This window comes from Metarhizium album, assembly GCF_000804445.1.
Source record: "Metarhizium album ARSEF 1941 chromosome Unknown scaffold_15, whole genome shotgun sequence".
Classification (NCBI taxonomy): domain Eukaryota; kingdom Fungi; phylum Ascomycota; class Sordariomycetes; order Hypocreales; family Clavicipitaceae; genus Metarhizium; species Metarhizium album.
The window spans coordinates 36994-54078 of record NW_024467589.1 but is presented as its reverse complement, the minus strand read 5'-3'; the positions used below and the strand labels follow the sequence as shown (position 1 = coordinate 54078).

Genomic DNA, 17085 nt, shown 5'->3' with positions numbered 1-17085 from the left:
TACCCAAAAAGAAGGAAAAGGAGCCGGCCGCCGCGCCTGCGTCGTGTAAGCATGCAGAGACACCGTCTGCAGTCCGCCGTCCGCCGTCTGCGCGACAAGTATACACACGTAAAACCACCCCGACCGTCTATTCTTGACACGCTGATAAAATCATCTACTTCTTCCGCCACGGCCGCCGGCTCAGCCAATAGACACCAAGTGGCCCGCCCTGGCCATGCCGAGCATGCTGCAGTGAGCGTCGACTCTCGTCGACAAGACCGAGTAGGCCGGCGCTGAGCTCAGTCCGCAATCGCATTCTCGTCCGCCAGCTGCCGTCCCTCTGCGCCGTGCTTTTCCGAGGGCACCGTGATGTTGGCTCGCGCCTTCTGCTGAGCCTCCACGAATCGTCCCCAGTGCTCCGGATCGCTGTCCCTCATGCTGCCAAAGAGCGCGTCCTTGTCTTCCTTGAACGCTCGCACTGCTCCCTTTTCCTTGACCTTTTCAAGAAACTCCCCGCCAATGTCTTCCGCGAGGTCCACCAGCATTTGACAGTGTTTCGGATCCGATCCGATGTCGTCAATCGTGCTGATGAGGTCGAATTGCTCCTTGCCCACGAATCCGGACCGGAAACGGTGTCCAGCACGGAGCATCCGTCCTTCCTCCTCCGCTAGTTCCCTGGACAGCATCGAATTGGACCGGGACAGCGGCTTGGGCGCCTGCATTTCCGCCTCCTCTTCTCCGTCCGACACCGCGACTGCCGAGTCTTCTGCCGTCGGTCCGGCCTGCAGTGGCTCCTCGCTCAGTGTCCAAGACGCCTTGCGCAGCTCGCTGCTCGCCACTGCATCTGGCAACGCCTCCCGCGTGTCGGGAAATTCGTCTTCGAACCTCTTGATGATGCCTTGCAGCGTTTCATCTAGGAACGTGAGCTTGCGCAGGTTCACCTCGTCGCCCGGCTCGGCCCTGGCCTTGTGCAACGCTGGCTGCAGGCGCTGTCGAATCTTTCTCGCCCCCGCCAGCAGATGCTTCGACATGTCCTTGGCCTTGCCGCCAGTCGCGAGGCCAGGCAGCGCCCCAGAGTCGCTGCCGTCCTCCCTGCTCCTGCCCAGCTCTGCCGACTGTCGCTGGGAGTCGTCGCCTCGGTTCTTGAGACAGAACGCCAGGGCCTTGACCACGCCGGTGCCCCCGATGACGTAATCTTCGTCTGGCGCGTCTTCACGCTCTTCCTCTGCCCCGTCTTGCTCCAGCACGTCGTGGCCCACAAGATGCGCAATGACGTCGGGGTACGCAGCTATCTTGGCATCCCGCAGCTCCGACTGCGACTCGGACATGGCGCTCGCTGCAATGGTGCTGATGCTCGTGTCGGGAATCCTCTCCATGTTGCGGAGACAGTACGCCACCACCTGCTTCGCCATGGCCTTGACAACCTCTCCCGATTCTCTACTCGGCACTTCAATGTCCACACATATCAGGCTCCTGGATATTCTCGCTGCCGCCATCAGCGACGCATACAAGGCGCAAGCTTCTTCCTGTGCTTCCTCCGTCTTGGCGTCCGCAAGCCTCACCAGATCACTATTGCCCACCAAGTTGATATGTGCCAGGTTGCGCGCTTCCGGCAAGACCTCGAGTAGCGCGATGGCTTGCTCCGGGCTCATGTTGACGTCCTGCAAGTGGATTCGTTTTAAATCTTCCAGCTTGGGGAGATATCTAAACATTCTGTTAGTATGCCAAGCTGCATCGTCACCACACGCCAGAGCTTATTTCAACCAAAAACTTTACCTTCTCAAGAGGCCAAGGGCACTGGGTTCTGTCTGGAACAGTTCTTGATTGTGGGAAAGGTCGATAAATCGAAAGCCTCTCAGCTTGGCAATTACCGGCAACAGCTTCCCGAGACTCGATGGAGTCAGACTACAGCTGGACAGGCTCAGCGCCCAGATGGGATGGTGCTCGTCCAAGCAGCCGGCCAACGTCTCGATGTGCTCGTTGATGTCGTTTCCGCCCAGATCTAGACCCTCGCAGAACCCGCCAGACAAGTACCTTACCACATGCTTGATACCGTCTGCATCCAGAGAGTTGTGTGCCAAGCCCAGTCGTCGAACACCACACTTGATAATGCCGTCCATGATTGTGCCCAGCTGCTCCATACTGGGCTCCGTCTCGCCCATATTCACCATCTCCAGAGTTGAACCACCTAGTCGATCGGCCATGGCCTTTGAGAAGACATCTGATATCGAGCGAGGAATATGTACGCCATTTGGCAGGTTGCCATTCTTGACAGCCGGCGCCTGTCTGGGAAAGGCTATGTGCGAAATGTCGAGATACTTCAGTGATCGGCACTTGTATATGAATAGAGAGATATGCTTCCAGCCGTCAGGTCCAAGCTTATTATTTTTTATGACGAGCCGCTCAACAACTCCACCTCGTGCCTCGAGCTCGTGTTTGGGCTTCTTACGCCGCGAGGTTGGAGGCATCTTGGCTGCCAGTAGACCAGCAAGAATCACGCGAAGGCCCTCATCGCCCAGGCCACAATTCTCCAAAACGACCTCCTTGACGGGAACCACCGCGAGATAGTCCCCAAGCGTGATTAGGTCTGGAAGCTGAAGAAAGTAGTCCGTCAGGTCCAATTTGTTGACTGTGCCAGCGGAGAAGTTGGAGTTGGCCTTGTCCATCAATTGCTCCGTGATCTTCTTGAGAATCGGAGTTTCGCGCAGCTGACAACAACGACGATATATCCTGGCAGGATTTGTGGTTGGATCAGACGACGACTTTGGAGTTGTGTCGCCGCTGTGAGTATCTGATGATGATGAGTCGGTGCTGTCATAGTGAATCTCGATCGGCACAGAACCGTTGTCTTCGGCGAGTTTTCGACGCTTCTCTTTCCTAGCTTTCCGTTCTTCCTCGCTTCTCTTCTTCTTCTCCTTCTTCTTCGATACCTCCTTTCCCTTTTCAGGCTCAGCAGACGGAGTTTCGTCGGCAGCGCCATCGTGTGTTCTACCTTCGTTGTTAGGGTGGTTCGTGTCGGGTTTGGAGCTGCCATTTCCGTTGGTCCGTCTGGCAGCCTCCTCGGCCTCCTTGTTGGCTTCAACTGCCTGAGGGTTCTTAAGCGCAGCTCCTTCGCCTTGTTCTGTGAGTTTCTTCTTTTGTGCCTTGTCTAGCGGTTTTGCTCCCCGAGTCTCCCCATCGGCATACTTTGGCATGGGAGCAATCTCCACGTCTACGCAAAATGAAACCCGTCTAAGCTTGGCATCCTTCAGCTCCGATATATTGCATCTTTCGCGGTTTTGATCGATATTCAGTACCTTGCGTTCGACCAGGCCATTTCCAAGCTTTCCATTCACCATGCTGGTGCTGCCTGACGAGGACAGACGTCGAAAGACCCCAAGAAAGCCAGCTTGGCTGGTCTTGGGCGGGGCTGGAGTGTATGGGCTGTTACCTTCCGGTTTCGCGGCGGCATGTTGCAGAACAGCATTTCTGGTAGGATTCAGCTTTGGTGGCAGTGGGATCGACTCAAGGGTATCATCGGAAGACGGCGAGGTATGGGATGACTGAGGTGGTGCTGGAGATGGTGATGCTTGATATTCAGTCTGCTGCTGTGACTCTTTGTGGTGAAGATGATGCAGAGAATGGTGATGGGCCGCCGTATTGCTCGGTGGCGACGTAGCGGAGCTAGAGAATTTGGCAGGAATGATGTTTGAGAACCATGAGTTGCGTCGCTGAAGGGGAGGTCCATTCGGCCCCGATTTATTGTCTATTGAGCCGGATCGTGATGTTCGTTTTGACGCAGCGGTGGAATTTGTAGGGCTGGGAGTAGGCTGCCCATTCTGCTGTAGAGGCGTACCCGTTCCCTTTGCGACAGGGGTCCCTTGGGGATTGCGAGCATCTTGCGACGGCGTGGGAACATTTCGCGGTTGCGCTGGAGCCGATGATGACGCCTTTGGAGGCGAGGTGGACGGTTTGTTCGCTTTGTCTGTTTTTTGAACATGTCAGCAGATGTCGAGGAACCAGCGTGGGAAGATGTGGCAGGCACAGGGTTCCTTTGCATGCGCAAAACGAATTCCGTATCCGATTCGAACGAACCATTGACATGACATGGCGTAGGATGAGGCCTTACCTTTTGGCGACGCCTTGGTCATCCAGCTAACGTCGACGCCGTGGACTTGCTCCATGGTGCCGGCGGGAAGCTTCCTCTCGCTGGACTACTCCACAGGGCACACCATGAACGACAGAGATGTGTAGGGACAGGAACTGCACGTGAGATGATATTAAATGGGGTGGCAGACGTGGAAGCACTGAGGAATGATACTCTTTGATCTAGCGTCGTCGGGAAGCAGATCGTGAGTGAAACTGTGGACGACGTTTTGTCTTTTCGCAACTGATTGTCGTCGGAAACGGGCGGGAGTCGTTGGATGTGTGGGCTGACGTCGATTTCTCAGCCGGGGAGACGGCTGAGGGTGGATAGACAGACTTTTGGCTTCTTCCGGGGTCTGGGCACACCCGGGGCTGGCTTTGTCGGTTCAAATGGAGGACCAAGGTCAGGCCAGCCTTTTTGACTGGCCCCTGAGTCCTGGCAGACGCCTCAGCAAGTTGCAAATGTTCTGGTAGATGCTGACCCGGGGTCGCAGACACGGACTTTGTCGAGGGGTCAATTCGAGCCAACGACCGAGCTCTTCCTGGGCCCTATCATAGGATGGCGGGGTAATCAATTACGGAGACGGCGGAGCCAATGGTTTCCTCTGGCTCAGGGTTGAGATCGGCGAGACAGCGCTGTCAAAGTGGTCGCCAAGTTTGTTCATGTAGAATGCTTGTGTTGCTTTGCTGGCGGCTCCTCCGTCATCGACCCCCCAGCGACGACCCTCCGGGCTCCAGCACCCATCAGCTCTCCATAAGGTCTCCACTTGATGCTCGGACGTTGGCGTTGTTTCGTGGCTTTGGACGGGATGTCGATGTCGACGTCGCGTGCTTTGGATATTGGACCCGAGTAAGAGTATCGCTGCTGCAAAATTTGGAGTGATAAACAAGCTTAGAGGTGGGATCTTTGATGGCCCTGGGATTAGCTAGGGTTTGTGCTCCAAAGCCACTCAATTAAATTCTGCTGTCTGCTGTGCGGGCATAAGAGTAAAAAACGAAGGCACCTTAAGCAATAGAGGACAAAGCTCGACTTTTGTCCGATGTTGACATCGACGTTGACGCGGCTGCCTTGCTGGTTCGCGTACTCCGTGGCTCCTTCCTCGCTCAGCTAGGCGGACCTGTGCACTCACGCACACACCAGTCTCCAGTCGACATGCCAATGCAATCAATCAAGCATCGAAATGGTGCGAGCCAAAGGAAGCCGTTGCCTCGTGCAAATCTCTGACAAGTCGCCGACCCCCGAAACTACTATCTTGCTACGATCTGCCTGCATGTCAACCAGCCTCCGTCCAATCACGGAAGCACAGGGTACCCCGCAGTCGGGTCGGGGATTGCTCAGGAGTTAGATGACGAGCCATCTCCAAGCGTCTCGACAAGACAGCCTAATTTCCTGCACTGAAAACGGCCAATAGCTGGAACAGTCCAAACGCAGCCGCCATCGTGGTGACTTTTACGCCGTACCGCCGCCGTTTCCGCGGCTAAGCGACCGAGAGCGAAGAGACACATGTAAGGAGAGCGGATTAGGGTTAGGGTTAGAAAGCATCTCCGCCTCTTCCGCAGCTACGCTCTCCGAACTGACCTACGAGGGGGTGTGACAGAAAGTCGAAATAGACGAGTGCTTGGAGGATAAAAAAGCTGAAAAAGCCCGTCACCTCGTACTCGACGCCAACTCGGGCAAAATCGCATGCATGGAAGCTGCTGACTGATGTCTCTCGTCTCTCCCTCTTACTAAGATGGCAAACCGATGACGCCCGTGATGCGGGGTCTTACTAAGAAGCCTCCCGAATTCCGAACACGATACATGATTACAGGACGACTGCGTCTTGCTACTATTGGCCGCCACCAACACAGAAACCCCGGAGAGAGCTCTCGGTTGCCCCTCCGTATTGTGCCGAATGTATTCGACGGTAGTTGATGGTTGCGGCAAGAAATCTGGCACCTTGTATCTTCATCTTGGCCCCGCCTGCCATTGCCATCAACCTGCAACTCTTATGGCGGCAGGGATGCCACTGTTGTGGAACATCCCCCAGTTAATCCATCTTTCGGGACGACAACTTGTCGGTCTTTATCCTGCTGGTGTCGGGAAAATCCACACTCCGTACAGCAATCGGGATGATCACAAAACCCATGATGTGCGATTTGCGCCACCCGTTGCGACCACCCAAAGGCAGACCAACATGAGGAGCCATGATGCTAGAGTAGATGTCCACAGCACGGCAGCAGCCACGTATCTCGCGTACGACGCACACCCGGCCAACTATCCTCCACTCTCTCTGACAGATGCCGGTGATGGGGGAACCTCGGTCGATGCCCGCCCGCCCGATACGGCTTCATCAGCCGATGCTTGGCCCAGAGCCCCCGGCCCCTGCCCCGACAACGTATAAGGTTCGGAAGATGGCCGATGGAAGCACTGCAACTTGGTCTATTCAATGACGAGCCAGCCAAATACCCCAAGTCATACTCCGTACCGAGTACAACCGGGAAACGGCAGGTGCCAATGGCTTCATGACGACTGGCCATTGCATCATCATCGTCCATGCATGCATGTTGGCGGGGCAGCGCGGCCATGATTCCTCGTTCCAAGTGCAACACACGCGGTAGGCTCGCCTGCCTGCAGGAAGGAGTGCTTCGCCTTCATGCAGCATAAATAAGCAAACGCCACCGGCAGACGGTCGCTCTCGTGTTTTGCCCCGGCCCGGCGTCGCTACTCAACTCATCCAAACGCGCACTTGACATGTCCCGAACGTCGCTCGCCATGCCTCATCATGTGCCCAGCACCCCTTTGGCCAAGTACACCCATCCGCCCGAGACAGGCGAGCATCGTAAGCCGAAGGCTTCCCAGCGCCCAGCACCAAGACAACATGCTAACCATGCCAAAACCTGCCCAGTCAGCTACGCAGACCTCATAACCCTCGACCTCGCCGAGTACGACAAGCCCGGAGGAAAAGAAAAGCTGGCGTCCCAGCTCGGACAAACCGTCCACACCACCGGTTCGCACCTGCCCCCCTCTGGTCGAGGAGGAATCCCTGACATAGCATTAAAAGGCTTCTTCTACATCACCAACATCGGCCTCACCCAGGCGCAAATCGACGAGCAATTCGCCATTGCAAAGTCCTTCTTCGCCCTGCCGACGCCCGAAAAGCTCCGGTTCCGCGCCCCGCTCGAGGACGGCAACTACAACGGCTACCGCCCCCTCGGGGCCGTCGAGGTCCTCCCCGGCCTCCGCGACAACCTCGAGTTCTACAGTGTCTTCAAGTTCACGCCGCGCACGCAGCGCAGCGCCCAGCCGCAAGTCATACGCGAGCACGCCTCCGAGATCGAGCTCTTCCAGCGGCACATGCACGAAAACGTGACGCGCAAACTGCTCGCCCTCATTGCCCTCGCCTTGCAGCTCCCCGCGGACGAGCTGGTCAAGGGGCACCGCTACGACGCCAACTGCGACAGCTCGCTGCGGTACATGATGTACCGGGCCAGGTCCGAGGCCGACAACAAAAAGTACAAGGACCTGTACCTGCGCGGACACTCGGACAACGGGACGTTGACGTATGTCTTCCAGCAGCCCGTTGCGGCGTTGCAGGTGAGGCGCGGCCCGGACTCGGGGTGGGAGTATCTGCGCGTCCCCGAGGGCAAGGTGGCTGTCAACGTCGCCGACATCCTGGAGTTCCTTTCCAATGGGTACATGAAGAGCGGCATACACAGGGTCGTCGCGCCGCCGGCCGACCAGGCGTGCGTGGATCGGCTGGGTGTGCTGTATTTTGTGCGCCCCAGCGACGACCTGCCCCTGAAGACGCTGGACAGTCCGTTTCTCAGGAGCGTGGGCCATGGGAAGAAGACCGGGGAGAGTGGTGATTTGGATATCTCGGCGTCGGAGTGGGTGAGGTCGAGGGTCAAGAAGAACTGGAAGGGGGCCGTGACGGAGGGCGTTGATACTAGGGAAGGGTTTTTGACAAAGGTGTTTTACGCATGAGTAGCTGGCCAAGGCATTGCTGCAAGCATGTTTTCTTCTTCCTCCTCTTCTTTTGGCCACGGAGTACTTGATAGTCTGAATTCATTAGAACCAGCGAAGCACGCAACGCACCTCAGGCTATGGCCATCTGCAGACGTGGTGATTTCCAGAGACGCCAGTGCGCGGACAGGCCAGCGCCGAAACTGCCACCGGGGCGGAGCCATCGCCATCGCCACCTCCTCGCCCTTGTTGGTGGGGACGCTGGGGAGCAGCAAGGCGCCATCTGGGACTTGACGCGTCTGACTAGCATCGTCCAGGCGACGCACGAGAAGCCGAGCACGGGCTAGAATGGATCGACGCCAAGTTCGACATGTTTGAGGGGCGAAAGGATGTGGCACAAGTCACGCACGACAACTACACATCACCACGGGCACTATGCATCATGGCGCAGTGCACGAGTCTCTTCTTTTCCTCCCCTCCCCGTCTCCTCGTGTGTGGTCACGTCAACTGGGCACATCATTTCGGGTTCACGATACTCATGTGTGGCGGTGCGGAGGATGTGTTGTTTCATTCCATTGTGAAGTCAAACTCGAAATCGTTGCCCAAACTCCGAGAACCAAGCCTGTTTCCTGTCCTGTTCCGGCTGTCCTTGAAACGAGACGCATCCCTGTCGTGCGTTTTTGCCCCCCAGTCCCCGTTTCCTCTGCAGCCCTCATCCACCGGCAGCGGCAGCGGCGTCTCCCTACTCCTCGGCGAGGAGAGACTTGATCTTGTCCTGGACGCGCTTCTCCTTCTCGGCCTTGGTGGACTTGGTTTGTCTGTACTTCTTGGAGATGGCCTTCCACTCTTCCTTGGTCTTCTTGGGGCCGTCGCCCTCAACCTTCTTCCAGGGGTCGGCGCGGATGGCGGCGTGCGCCTGGGAGTAGAGCTCCTCGAGACCGTCTGCCTCGAGCCCGTCGTCAATGTACTTCTGGAACTGGCTCTGGTAGCGCTCCTCGTCGTCGTCGGCCAGAGTCTCCATGTACTCGGCGACGTGCCCGCCAAAGATGTACTTCTGGAGGACCTCGGTGTCCAGCTCCCCCGACTCCATGTCGTAGCCGGGGAAACGCTTCTCGGAGTGGGGGATGAAGATGCCGCCGTCAGAGGCGCCCTTCATGGCGCCAAAGACCCGGGCGCCGGTGGAGGTGCGGGCGAGGCCAACGTCGAGGAAGACCTTGAAGGGGCGGCGCTCGCCGTCCTCCGTCTCGACGGCCTCGGTGAGGGTGAACTCGCCGTCGGCCTCCTCGACACCGACAAAGTCCTTGTCGAGGCCGAGCTTGGACAGGGCCCGGCGCGCAATCAGGAGACCGGTGGCGTAGGCGGCGGCCCAGTTGGTCAGCCCGTGCTTGATGCCGTACGCCTTGAGCTCGTGACCGTACGCGGCGGCGAAGATCTTGTCGCCCGTGATCTCGGCGCTCACGATCTGCATGATGATGTCCTTGTTGGTGAAGCGCACAACTAGCCGGTACTTGGGCGCATTGTACTTGTTCTTGGCCTGCGTGATGAGGCGCTTGCGAGCGTAGTAGTCCGTCTTGCCGGAGCGTCTGCGCTTGTACTTGGTTTGGTAGCGGCTAACGACGAGTCAGTATATCTGTTTGCCGGAGCACGTCTCGGCGGGCGAGAGGAGGCCCGGGACCAAAAAAAAAAAAAAAAAAAAAAAAAACAGAGAAAGAAAAGCATACCTGTAGTAAGCGCTATTCTTGACCAACTTGTGGAAAGGCTATTTGAAAAATTCCCCGAGTCAGCAATTTGCGCTTCAGACTTGCTCGTCCTCCTTCCGAAGCAACTTGCTGTGACTCTTGTCCCGCGAGCAAACAGACCACAAATGTAGGCATTTCTGCCCATTCGTGTAGGAGTAAAACTTTTGCTCAGGACGATGCTGCCCTTTCGAGCGCTCGAATCCTGCAGATAGGCCTTTCAACTTACCATGTTGACGGTGATTACCAACGGCGGCTGAGAAGTGCTGCTGGAAGGTTGCGTGAGTTGGTGATGCTGAGCAGGAAAAATAGATTCCAGCAAGACCAATATTTTGTGGGGGATATTTTTGAAGCCCTAAAGTTGTGAAACTCCTGTGATTGGTGGTTCTCTCGAGAAGATGGCCCACTTTGAGGGGCAGCCGCAGGGGTGGTCGTCGAGTTGGGGTTGGTGACGACTCGCAGGACTTTAACGGAGTACTTTGAGGCGATGGATTGGCGGCGCAGACTAGTTACTACGTAGGCCATCTATGCAACCCGGTATCGTTGAGCAAGAGATGCGCAGCTTGTTCAATTGCACCCTTTTGACCCCTGGTGGTTAGAGGTCTAGGCCACATACAATCGACAGTACTGATGTTCACCATGGCCCGCGTCTGGTTCTGCCTCAGGCTGCAACGGACTGAAGCACGTTGGCCCGCCCCGCCTGAAAAGTACCGGGCCGCTAGCTCCTGTCGCAACCGAGGTTGTGACAAACAACTTTAGACCGCAAGGCCCTTTCACCATGGCCTCTTGTTCAAAACCACACACACTGCACGGCGCCGGCACCGCAAAGCACCGCCCTCGTCCTCCTCGTCCTCCGTGTCTCTCCTAGGCGCACGAGAACCCGCCCCGTAGACAGCAAGCAAATGGACGAGATGGCCGCGGCGCCCAAGCTGCCCAAAGTCCTCCTGTTCGACATTGGCGGCGTCTGTGTAAGCTCTCGCCCAAGCCGACCCGCGACCAAGAGAGGCACATCCAGCTCACCAACCAGGTCGTGTCCCCCTTCCAAGCCATCCTAGACTACGAAACCAGCCTCAACATCCCGCCAGGCTGGGTGAATTACTCGCTCTCCCGGTCCGCGCCCGACGGGTCGTGGCACAAGCTCGAGCGCGGCGAGATCCCCCTCGACGCCGCCTTCTTCGCCGGCCTCAACGCCGACCTGCACCGGCCGGAACGCTGGGAGGCCTTTTACGCGCGCGAGGCGGGGCGCAGGCCCTCGCTGCCGCGGGAGACGCCGCCGGTCCCGCGCCTCGACGGCGAGCGGCTCTTCAACGAGATGATGGCCCGGTCCGACGCGCCGGACCCGTGGATGCTGCCCGCGCTGAGGCGGCTCCGGCAGAGCGGGCGGTACATCCTGGGCGCGCTGAGCAACACGGTGATTTTCCCGCCGGGCCACGCGCTGCATCGGGGCGGCGGCGGGCTCGCCGACCCGGTCGGCGGCCTGTTTGACGTGTTTGTGTCCTCGGCGCACGTGGGGCTGCGCAAGCCCGACGCCCGCATCTACAGGCTCGCCCTGCGCAGGCTGGACGAGTTTGCGCGCGCCAATGCGCACTCCGAGAGGGGCAGGCGGCTCGGCTGGGGCGACGGCGTGCGGGCCGCCGACGTGCTGTTCCTCGACGACATTGGCGAGAACCTCAAGGCAGCCAAGGAGGAGGGCTTCGGCACCATCAAGGTCCGCCTGGGGAGGGCGTACGAGGCCGTCGAGGAGCTCGAGAGGGTGACGGGGCTGCCGCTCGCGGGGGACCATCCCAGGGCGGCCGTCGAGCCGCAGATGGGCACAGGCACGGGCAGGGGGTCGCGAAGCGCCAAGATGTAATACCAGCACTCATCTCAGATGGCACCGAGGACAAGCACGAGCGCCGTGGAATTCGCGAAGCCCCCGATCTGGTCGCCATGACGAGGGCAGCATGCCCCATTTCATAGCTTGACAGAGACGCACCGCAAACAAACAATGTCCCGCCACGACTTCTCCCCGGTAGCGCCGTGAGCCGTGACCACACAAGATAGGTTGAGATGCAGAGAAAAGAAAAGCACGCCTCCCACGCCCAATCGCATCGCTCAGAAGTGCCGGCGTGCCAACAATCGCCCTCGCGCATCCATGCCCAACTCGACGTCGTTGAAATCCCACGCCGAGCTGGACAACAAGCCCGTGAACCAAGCCGGTCCCGTGGCTTCGCAGCTGGTTTTGCCGTCCAAACAGCGTCGAGCTGCTGCGCCGGGAAGGCCGCGTGGTCCAACTTGTCGGACTCGAACTGCCCGACAGAAAGAGAAAGAAAGGGGGCGAGGGGAGACGGGGCAAGCTCACTTACACCGACAAGAGACAGCAGCAGCCCAGAAAGGCGCGCTGCTCCTCGATGGAATGCGCCTCGGTGGCAATCACGTCTCTTTTCGACTGGCGCAGATCCTCGGGCGCATCGTCTGCCGCTTTGCTGCAGCAGCGAAGGCGGCATCTTGGTGGTGCCCACGTTGTGCGCGTCCCCTGGCCCCAGGTACGTCAGGCTGGCGATTTGCTCGTGCAGGAGAGTGCAGAGATCCGCGAGACTTGCCGCGTCAGCGTACGCGCCGGCCGGAAGCGAGGAGGAGCAGGAGAGCCACGGGGAGTAGTAGGTAGCCCTGCTTGGAGACCGGCTCGCCGGCATGCAAACCAACGGTCCCGACCCTGCGGCAGATGCAGGTTCCGCGCCTCCCCGACAAGCATGTGCTGTCCGAGATGCGCCGGCACGTTCCCTGTCCCTCTTCATCTTGACCAGCCTTGGGATCGGGAGCGGCGCCGGCGCCAGAGTGACGACCCGGAACAGAAACGGCTTCTCGGCAAACATCTATCTTGCGCTCGCCCGCTTATCCAGCACCAGGGACGGAAAGCGCTCTATGGACTCGTCTCGGAACAGGGACAGGATGCGATCCGACCGCGCCCAAGTCAGTCCGTATATGACGATTTTGCCGTACATTGGATGCCCACCCTGATACCTACCACGGGCAGGCGGCGTTTCCGTCAGCTCGTCTCGGGCTTGCACCCTCTCGAGCCTCAATTCACGGGCCCTTACCCGTCGCAAACGCGGCGCTCGATATTGCTCTCCTGAAAATGACAGCGCGCCTTTGCCCGTGAGCACGGCACACAAGCCCTCTGTCGTTGGGGTGGGCTCTGCGCCCTGGGACGCGCTGTCGACAGGTCCGGACATGGCTGCCGGATGGTCAGGTCGACTGATGGTCTTTGGTCTCTGGAGCCTGGATGTTTTCTGTTGGGATTCCGCCTCGGTCGGTCGGTTGGTCGGTCGCCCGTCTCGGCTTCGGGCACAGCACGCGGCCTACATTTACTTTTCGTCTGCCGAGAATCGAGATGCTCCAGCGTCAGTGATCGCGCTGTTCGCTGGGTGGTTTTGGCGAATCAACGCTCCTTGCCATGAGAAGCGTCCTGTTAGTGTTACGACATACAAGCAGCGGCCGGGCCTGCATCTCCGGTGGGAGCAACTGTGTCCGGAAGTTGGGCCGGGTTAACACGTAGTCAGAGGTCATACTTGATCAAATTGGTGCTACATTTTCTCCTCTGGACCCAGGCAGCGACACGCAGTCGTTACCGTGGCCGGCCTTTGATTTTCATCTCAACCCGCTGCTGTCTCTACGCGCAATCCTTTCCCCCCTCCCCACACCGCCGTCATCGGCTGGCAAGCTTGGAAAACGTCTTGACAGGTCCAGGTAGTTGACCATGCGCCAACTCGCCTGCTTTAGTATACGTTGCAGCGTGTCCATGATCGTCTTCTGGGGCTAAAAGCCAGTCTGGCAGCGCTTGTAGAACCTGTCACCGCAGGGATTCTGTACCCTCGAGCACGCGCAAGGTCCATCCACTAAGTCGGTTTTCTTTGGTCCGAGATCTCAATAAAGCTGGCCACCGCCCCCACTTTGCTGCGATTGTGCCACAGAAGCCTGATGATGATTATTGCCCCTTGCCTCTTCAAAGGGAGCCCAAGATCCATCCTTGCCGACTGAAATGCGCGTCGTTTGTCCCTTCCCAAGGTCGAGTAGTGTTCCTGCGACGTGAAGAAAGTACGAGTCGAGACCAAGGCACTGAGGCCCCGCATATTTGCCGCACATGGGGCATTTCCATCCATCTGTAGGCGCGATTTCCGTGGTGCTCCTCGAATGTCTTCCATGGCGTGTTAGCAGCCATGTTTGCAAATCAAGGCATTCGCTATGCGTGCAATGGAGTCCTCGAACAGGCGTCTTGACCATTTCGGCGCTGAATGGATCCCTCAACGATATGGACACAGTGACGTCGTCGTCACGGTCGATAAGCCTCCTCCATATCTGCTTCTCCGTCTCCACAGCAGAAACAGCCGGCTTCTCAAACACCATCCTCAAAGTCTGTGTGAGATTCCTGGTTGCTATTATCTCAATGGCGAAATGAAATGTTGGCATTTCCCCCTCATGTTTCTCGGGATCCTGGGGCAAGCTTATTTTCACCACGTTTGACCCTTGTCGTATCATATCAGTGAGCTCTGCTGGAACATCTTGACGAAAATCCTTCGCCCTTCGAAGAATCACGGCTTCGCCATTCAACTCGATGTAAATTTCTGGTGGCCAGACGCAATCTGATGAAGCCCAGTCGACCATGTGGATTTCTCTGTCCGTTGGAAGCCATGCGCAAAGTCTAAGTCGATACCGCAGTGACATGTCCGCAGGCATCACTTCGAACTCAAAACTTTGATTCCAACTTTGCGGAGAAAGGAGCGTTGGCTTGACGGCAAAGTCAACAACATAGTGGTATAATTTGTTCTCAGGTCCTCCGGCACGGACAGAAGTGAAATCATTCTGGTTCCGAGGCCATTCGGCCCCTCCTGGAGCGGCACTTTGCTCTCCTGCCATTTCGGCTTGCATGTTTGCCGCAAATTTATTCTGTGTCTGTCGCTCCGATGGGTAGCGGCGGCTTTTATCTACCCGAGTGGCTGGTCGGAGGACCAGTGGTCCGAACTGAGGCTGATTTGCATTGGCACGCGCGCTTTGCACGAAGCGCTGTTGCCCAGATATTGGGCCCCGGTTTGGTTCGCGCCCTACTTCGAGTGGACGCTGCTGAACGAGGTGCCCAGGAACGCTTGATCGGTAGCCCTGGACAAATTGCGCCCCTGGATAGGGTGCGTTGTGAAGTGGACGTGAGCTGACGGAAGGTCCTGAAGTCACTGGTAGCACTGCTGGATCGTAGCTCTGGTTGACATTCGCGACGGGGCTTGACGGATTCTGTGCCGCTGTGAGGCCAGAGGCTGCCACTACGGCAGTTGTTAGCACTGGGCAATGGAAACAATGGAAACGCGCAAAAGAAACGTGATAGGGCAACAGGAGAAGTGAGGGCATTGTAAGCAGCGATCAAAGGTTCACCTACTGGGAACGTCGGTTTCGGGGACTCCGAGGTTTGCCACGGCGATGTACTGCCGTCTTATGATGTCCCGCGCCTCATGCACATGTTGCTGATTGCGATGCCCTAGCCAATGCATCTCATTTCTCCAATCGTTGTCGAAGACATTGGAGAAATTTGCGTTGTTAAGCATATTCCAAGGCCCGATCAGTGTCCAGCTATGATAACACATAAGGAACTGTATGTCTGGTGACGTCAAGTGGAAGTTGTCCCTCAACTCGTGTGACATGAAGGGATATCGCCTGTCACGAATATGAGTAAGCCATCCGGACCAGTGCTCGGCAACGGAGGTCAGGAATCTCACTACACGACTTGACATTTCGCAGAAAGATGGGTCGTCTTGAGCGACGATGTCAAAATCGAATGGAAAGCAGGCAAGCCACGTCAAAAACCGTTGTCGAATACCTCTATTGGGCCCTAGGACAGCAACCAGGGCCTCAAATGTCGGGCCGAGATATTCATGGCTGGAAGGCGGCAATATGCTCAGAAGAAAGTCCCGGTTTGTTGACCAAAGGCAATGAAACTGATAAAGGACTAGGCAGAAAGCGTCATTTTTTCGGCAAGATTCTCTCAGAAACCGGAAGCGCCATGATTCGGGGTCCGTACAGCCGCGACCAGGCCCATGTGAAAGGTTTATGTACTTGACGAGTCTTTGGCGCCATATATCCGTGGAGGCTTGCGCTATCACCTGGTCAGGTTGAGCCAAAGGACCGAAGGCTTGCCGGGCTTTCAGAAACATCAAGGCGTCTTTAGTGACCCAAGCATTGGGACCATCCCCGTCTATTGGTGGTGCTGGGTGCATCGAGGGATTGTTGAAGCCCGCCGCAGTCGTATTGACTTGCCGTGGCGGCCGCTGCTGCTTCGGCTGTTCCCAGCCGCCGTCCTGAGGAAGACCTCGTACTGCAGCACCGGCAGCACTGGTGGCCACACTGCCATCATTGGCGCAAGCATCTCGTGTGGTCACCTGCTCAGTCGCCTCACCTGCCCATGAGCCTCCATAGGCCATGGGCAGTTCTGCTGCTGACGATGGTGGTGGTGATGGAAAGCGCCTTTGCGGCTCGACCCCAGGCATTTCTGTTGCGACTTGGCCTGAATCTACTGGCGTTGGCGAAGGCGAGGGCGAAGGCGAAGAAGACGCAGGCCGAGTGTTCCTGTGACTTGTCAACAACACGCTCGTTGGATTTATCGGACAAGGGCTGGCAGGGCGAAGCCAAGCAAGTAAGTCATGGCAAACCACAAGCGCAATGGCCGCGGACTCAAATAGAAAACGGTGGCGGGAAAGCACATCAATCACATCATACCTCTCTGACATGCTAGTTTCAGCAACTCGAGTTGAATCTTGAGACTCCTGCGCTCGGCCCTGCTGCGCTGGCTGGCTGGCAGTTGCAATTCTCTCCCGTGGCAGCTCGTCGGCGAGAGGGTCTGAGGAACGCTTCGCCTTACGGGAAGTTGGTAGTTTCGTCCTAGGCTTCGATGATGGAGTGGAAGCGGACATCCACGCTGGCTGATGTCCGCCAATGAAGGCCAGGCTGGTCTTGTTTGCCGCTTCTACTCGCCTGGACTCCGCATCATGAGAACAAGGAGGAGCAGTATTGCCTCTGGAAGCTGTAGGTCTTGACATTGCGTGGTTCAGACCTTGAAATTGAACCAAGTCGGGCTACATGGTTCATTCTGAGTGGTCTTATGTTCGCCTGGCAAGAATCTGCAGGCAGCCGCCACTGGGCAACAGAAACAGGACCGGCCGGGGGAGCCCGAAGCCCAAAAACGCGGGGCAAGACGATATATCACTCTGCAGCTCGTGAGCCGTGAGGATATCGTGGTCTCTTTTGTGTGGTGAAGGACGGTCTGGACGCTTATCG

The 17085-nt window shown here is 57.5% G+C and overlaps 5 protein-coding genes across 5 annotated transcripts; 2 read left to right on the top strand and 3 right to left on the bottom strand.

Annotated features, from left to right (window-relative positions):
* Window positions 1–278: 278 nt before the first annotated feature.
* Window positions 279–4142, bottom strand: MAM_05647 (Leucine-rich repeat, ribonuclease inhibitor subtype; the record flags this gene model as incomplete). The annotated part of the gene is made up of 3 exons (XM_040824445.1): window positions 279–1683; window positions 1756–3943; window positions 4088–4142. The coding sequence occupies 3 exons, from the start codon at window positions 4140–4142 to the stop codon at window positions 279–281; spliced, it is 3648 nt and encodes a 1215-aa protein (XP_040677424.1).
* Window positions 4143–6838: 2696 nt separating this feature from the next.
* On the top strand, window positions 6839–8071 carry MAM_05646 (Oxoglutarate/iron-dependent oxygenase; the record flags this gene model as incomplete). The annotated part of the gene is made up of 2 exons (XM_040824444.1): window positions 6839–6926; window positions 6993–8071. 2 exons carry the CDS (start codon window positions 6839–6841, stop codon window positions 8069–8071), a joined length of 1167 nt encoding a protein of 388 aa, XP_040677423.1.
* Window positions 8072–8792: 721 nt separating this feature from the next.
* On the bottom strand, window positions 8793–10018 carry MAM_05645 (60S ribosomal protein L5; the record flags this gene model as incomplete). The annotated part of the gene is made up of 3 exons (XM_040824443.1): window positions 8793–9660; window positions 9772–9809; window positions 10016–10018. The coding sequence occupies 3 exons, from the start codon at window positions 10016–10018 to the stop codon at window positions 8793–8795; spliced, it is 909 nt and encodes a 302-aa protein (XP_040677422.1).
* Window positions 10019–10688: 670 nt separating this feature from the next.
* On the top strand, window positions 10689–11638 carry MAM_05644 (epoxide hydrolase; the record flags this gene model as incomplete). Its single annotated transcript, XM_040824442.1, has 2 exons — window positions 10689–10754; window positions 10814–11638. The coding sequence occupies 2 exons, from the start codon at window positions 10689–10691 to the stop codon at window positions 11636–11638; spliced, it is 891 nt and encodes a 296-aa protein (XP_040677421.1).
* A 2054-nt stretch (window positions 11639–13692) lies between these two features.
* MAM_05643 (MIZ zinc finger protein) lies at window positions 13693–16298 on the bottom strand (the record flags this gene model as incomplete). Its single annotated transcript, XM_040824441.1, has 2 exons — window positions 13693–15080; window positions 15194–16298. 2 exons carry the CDS (start codon window positions 16296–16298, stop codon window positions 13693–13695), a joined length of 2493 nt encoding a protein of 830 aa, XP_040677420.1.
* Window positions 16299–17085: the final 787 nt, after the last annotated feature.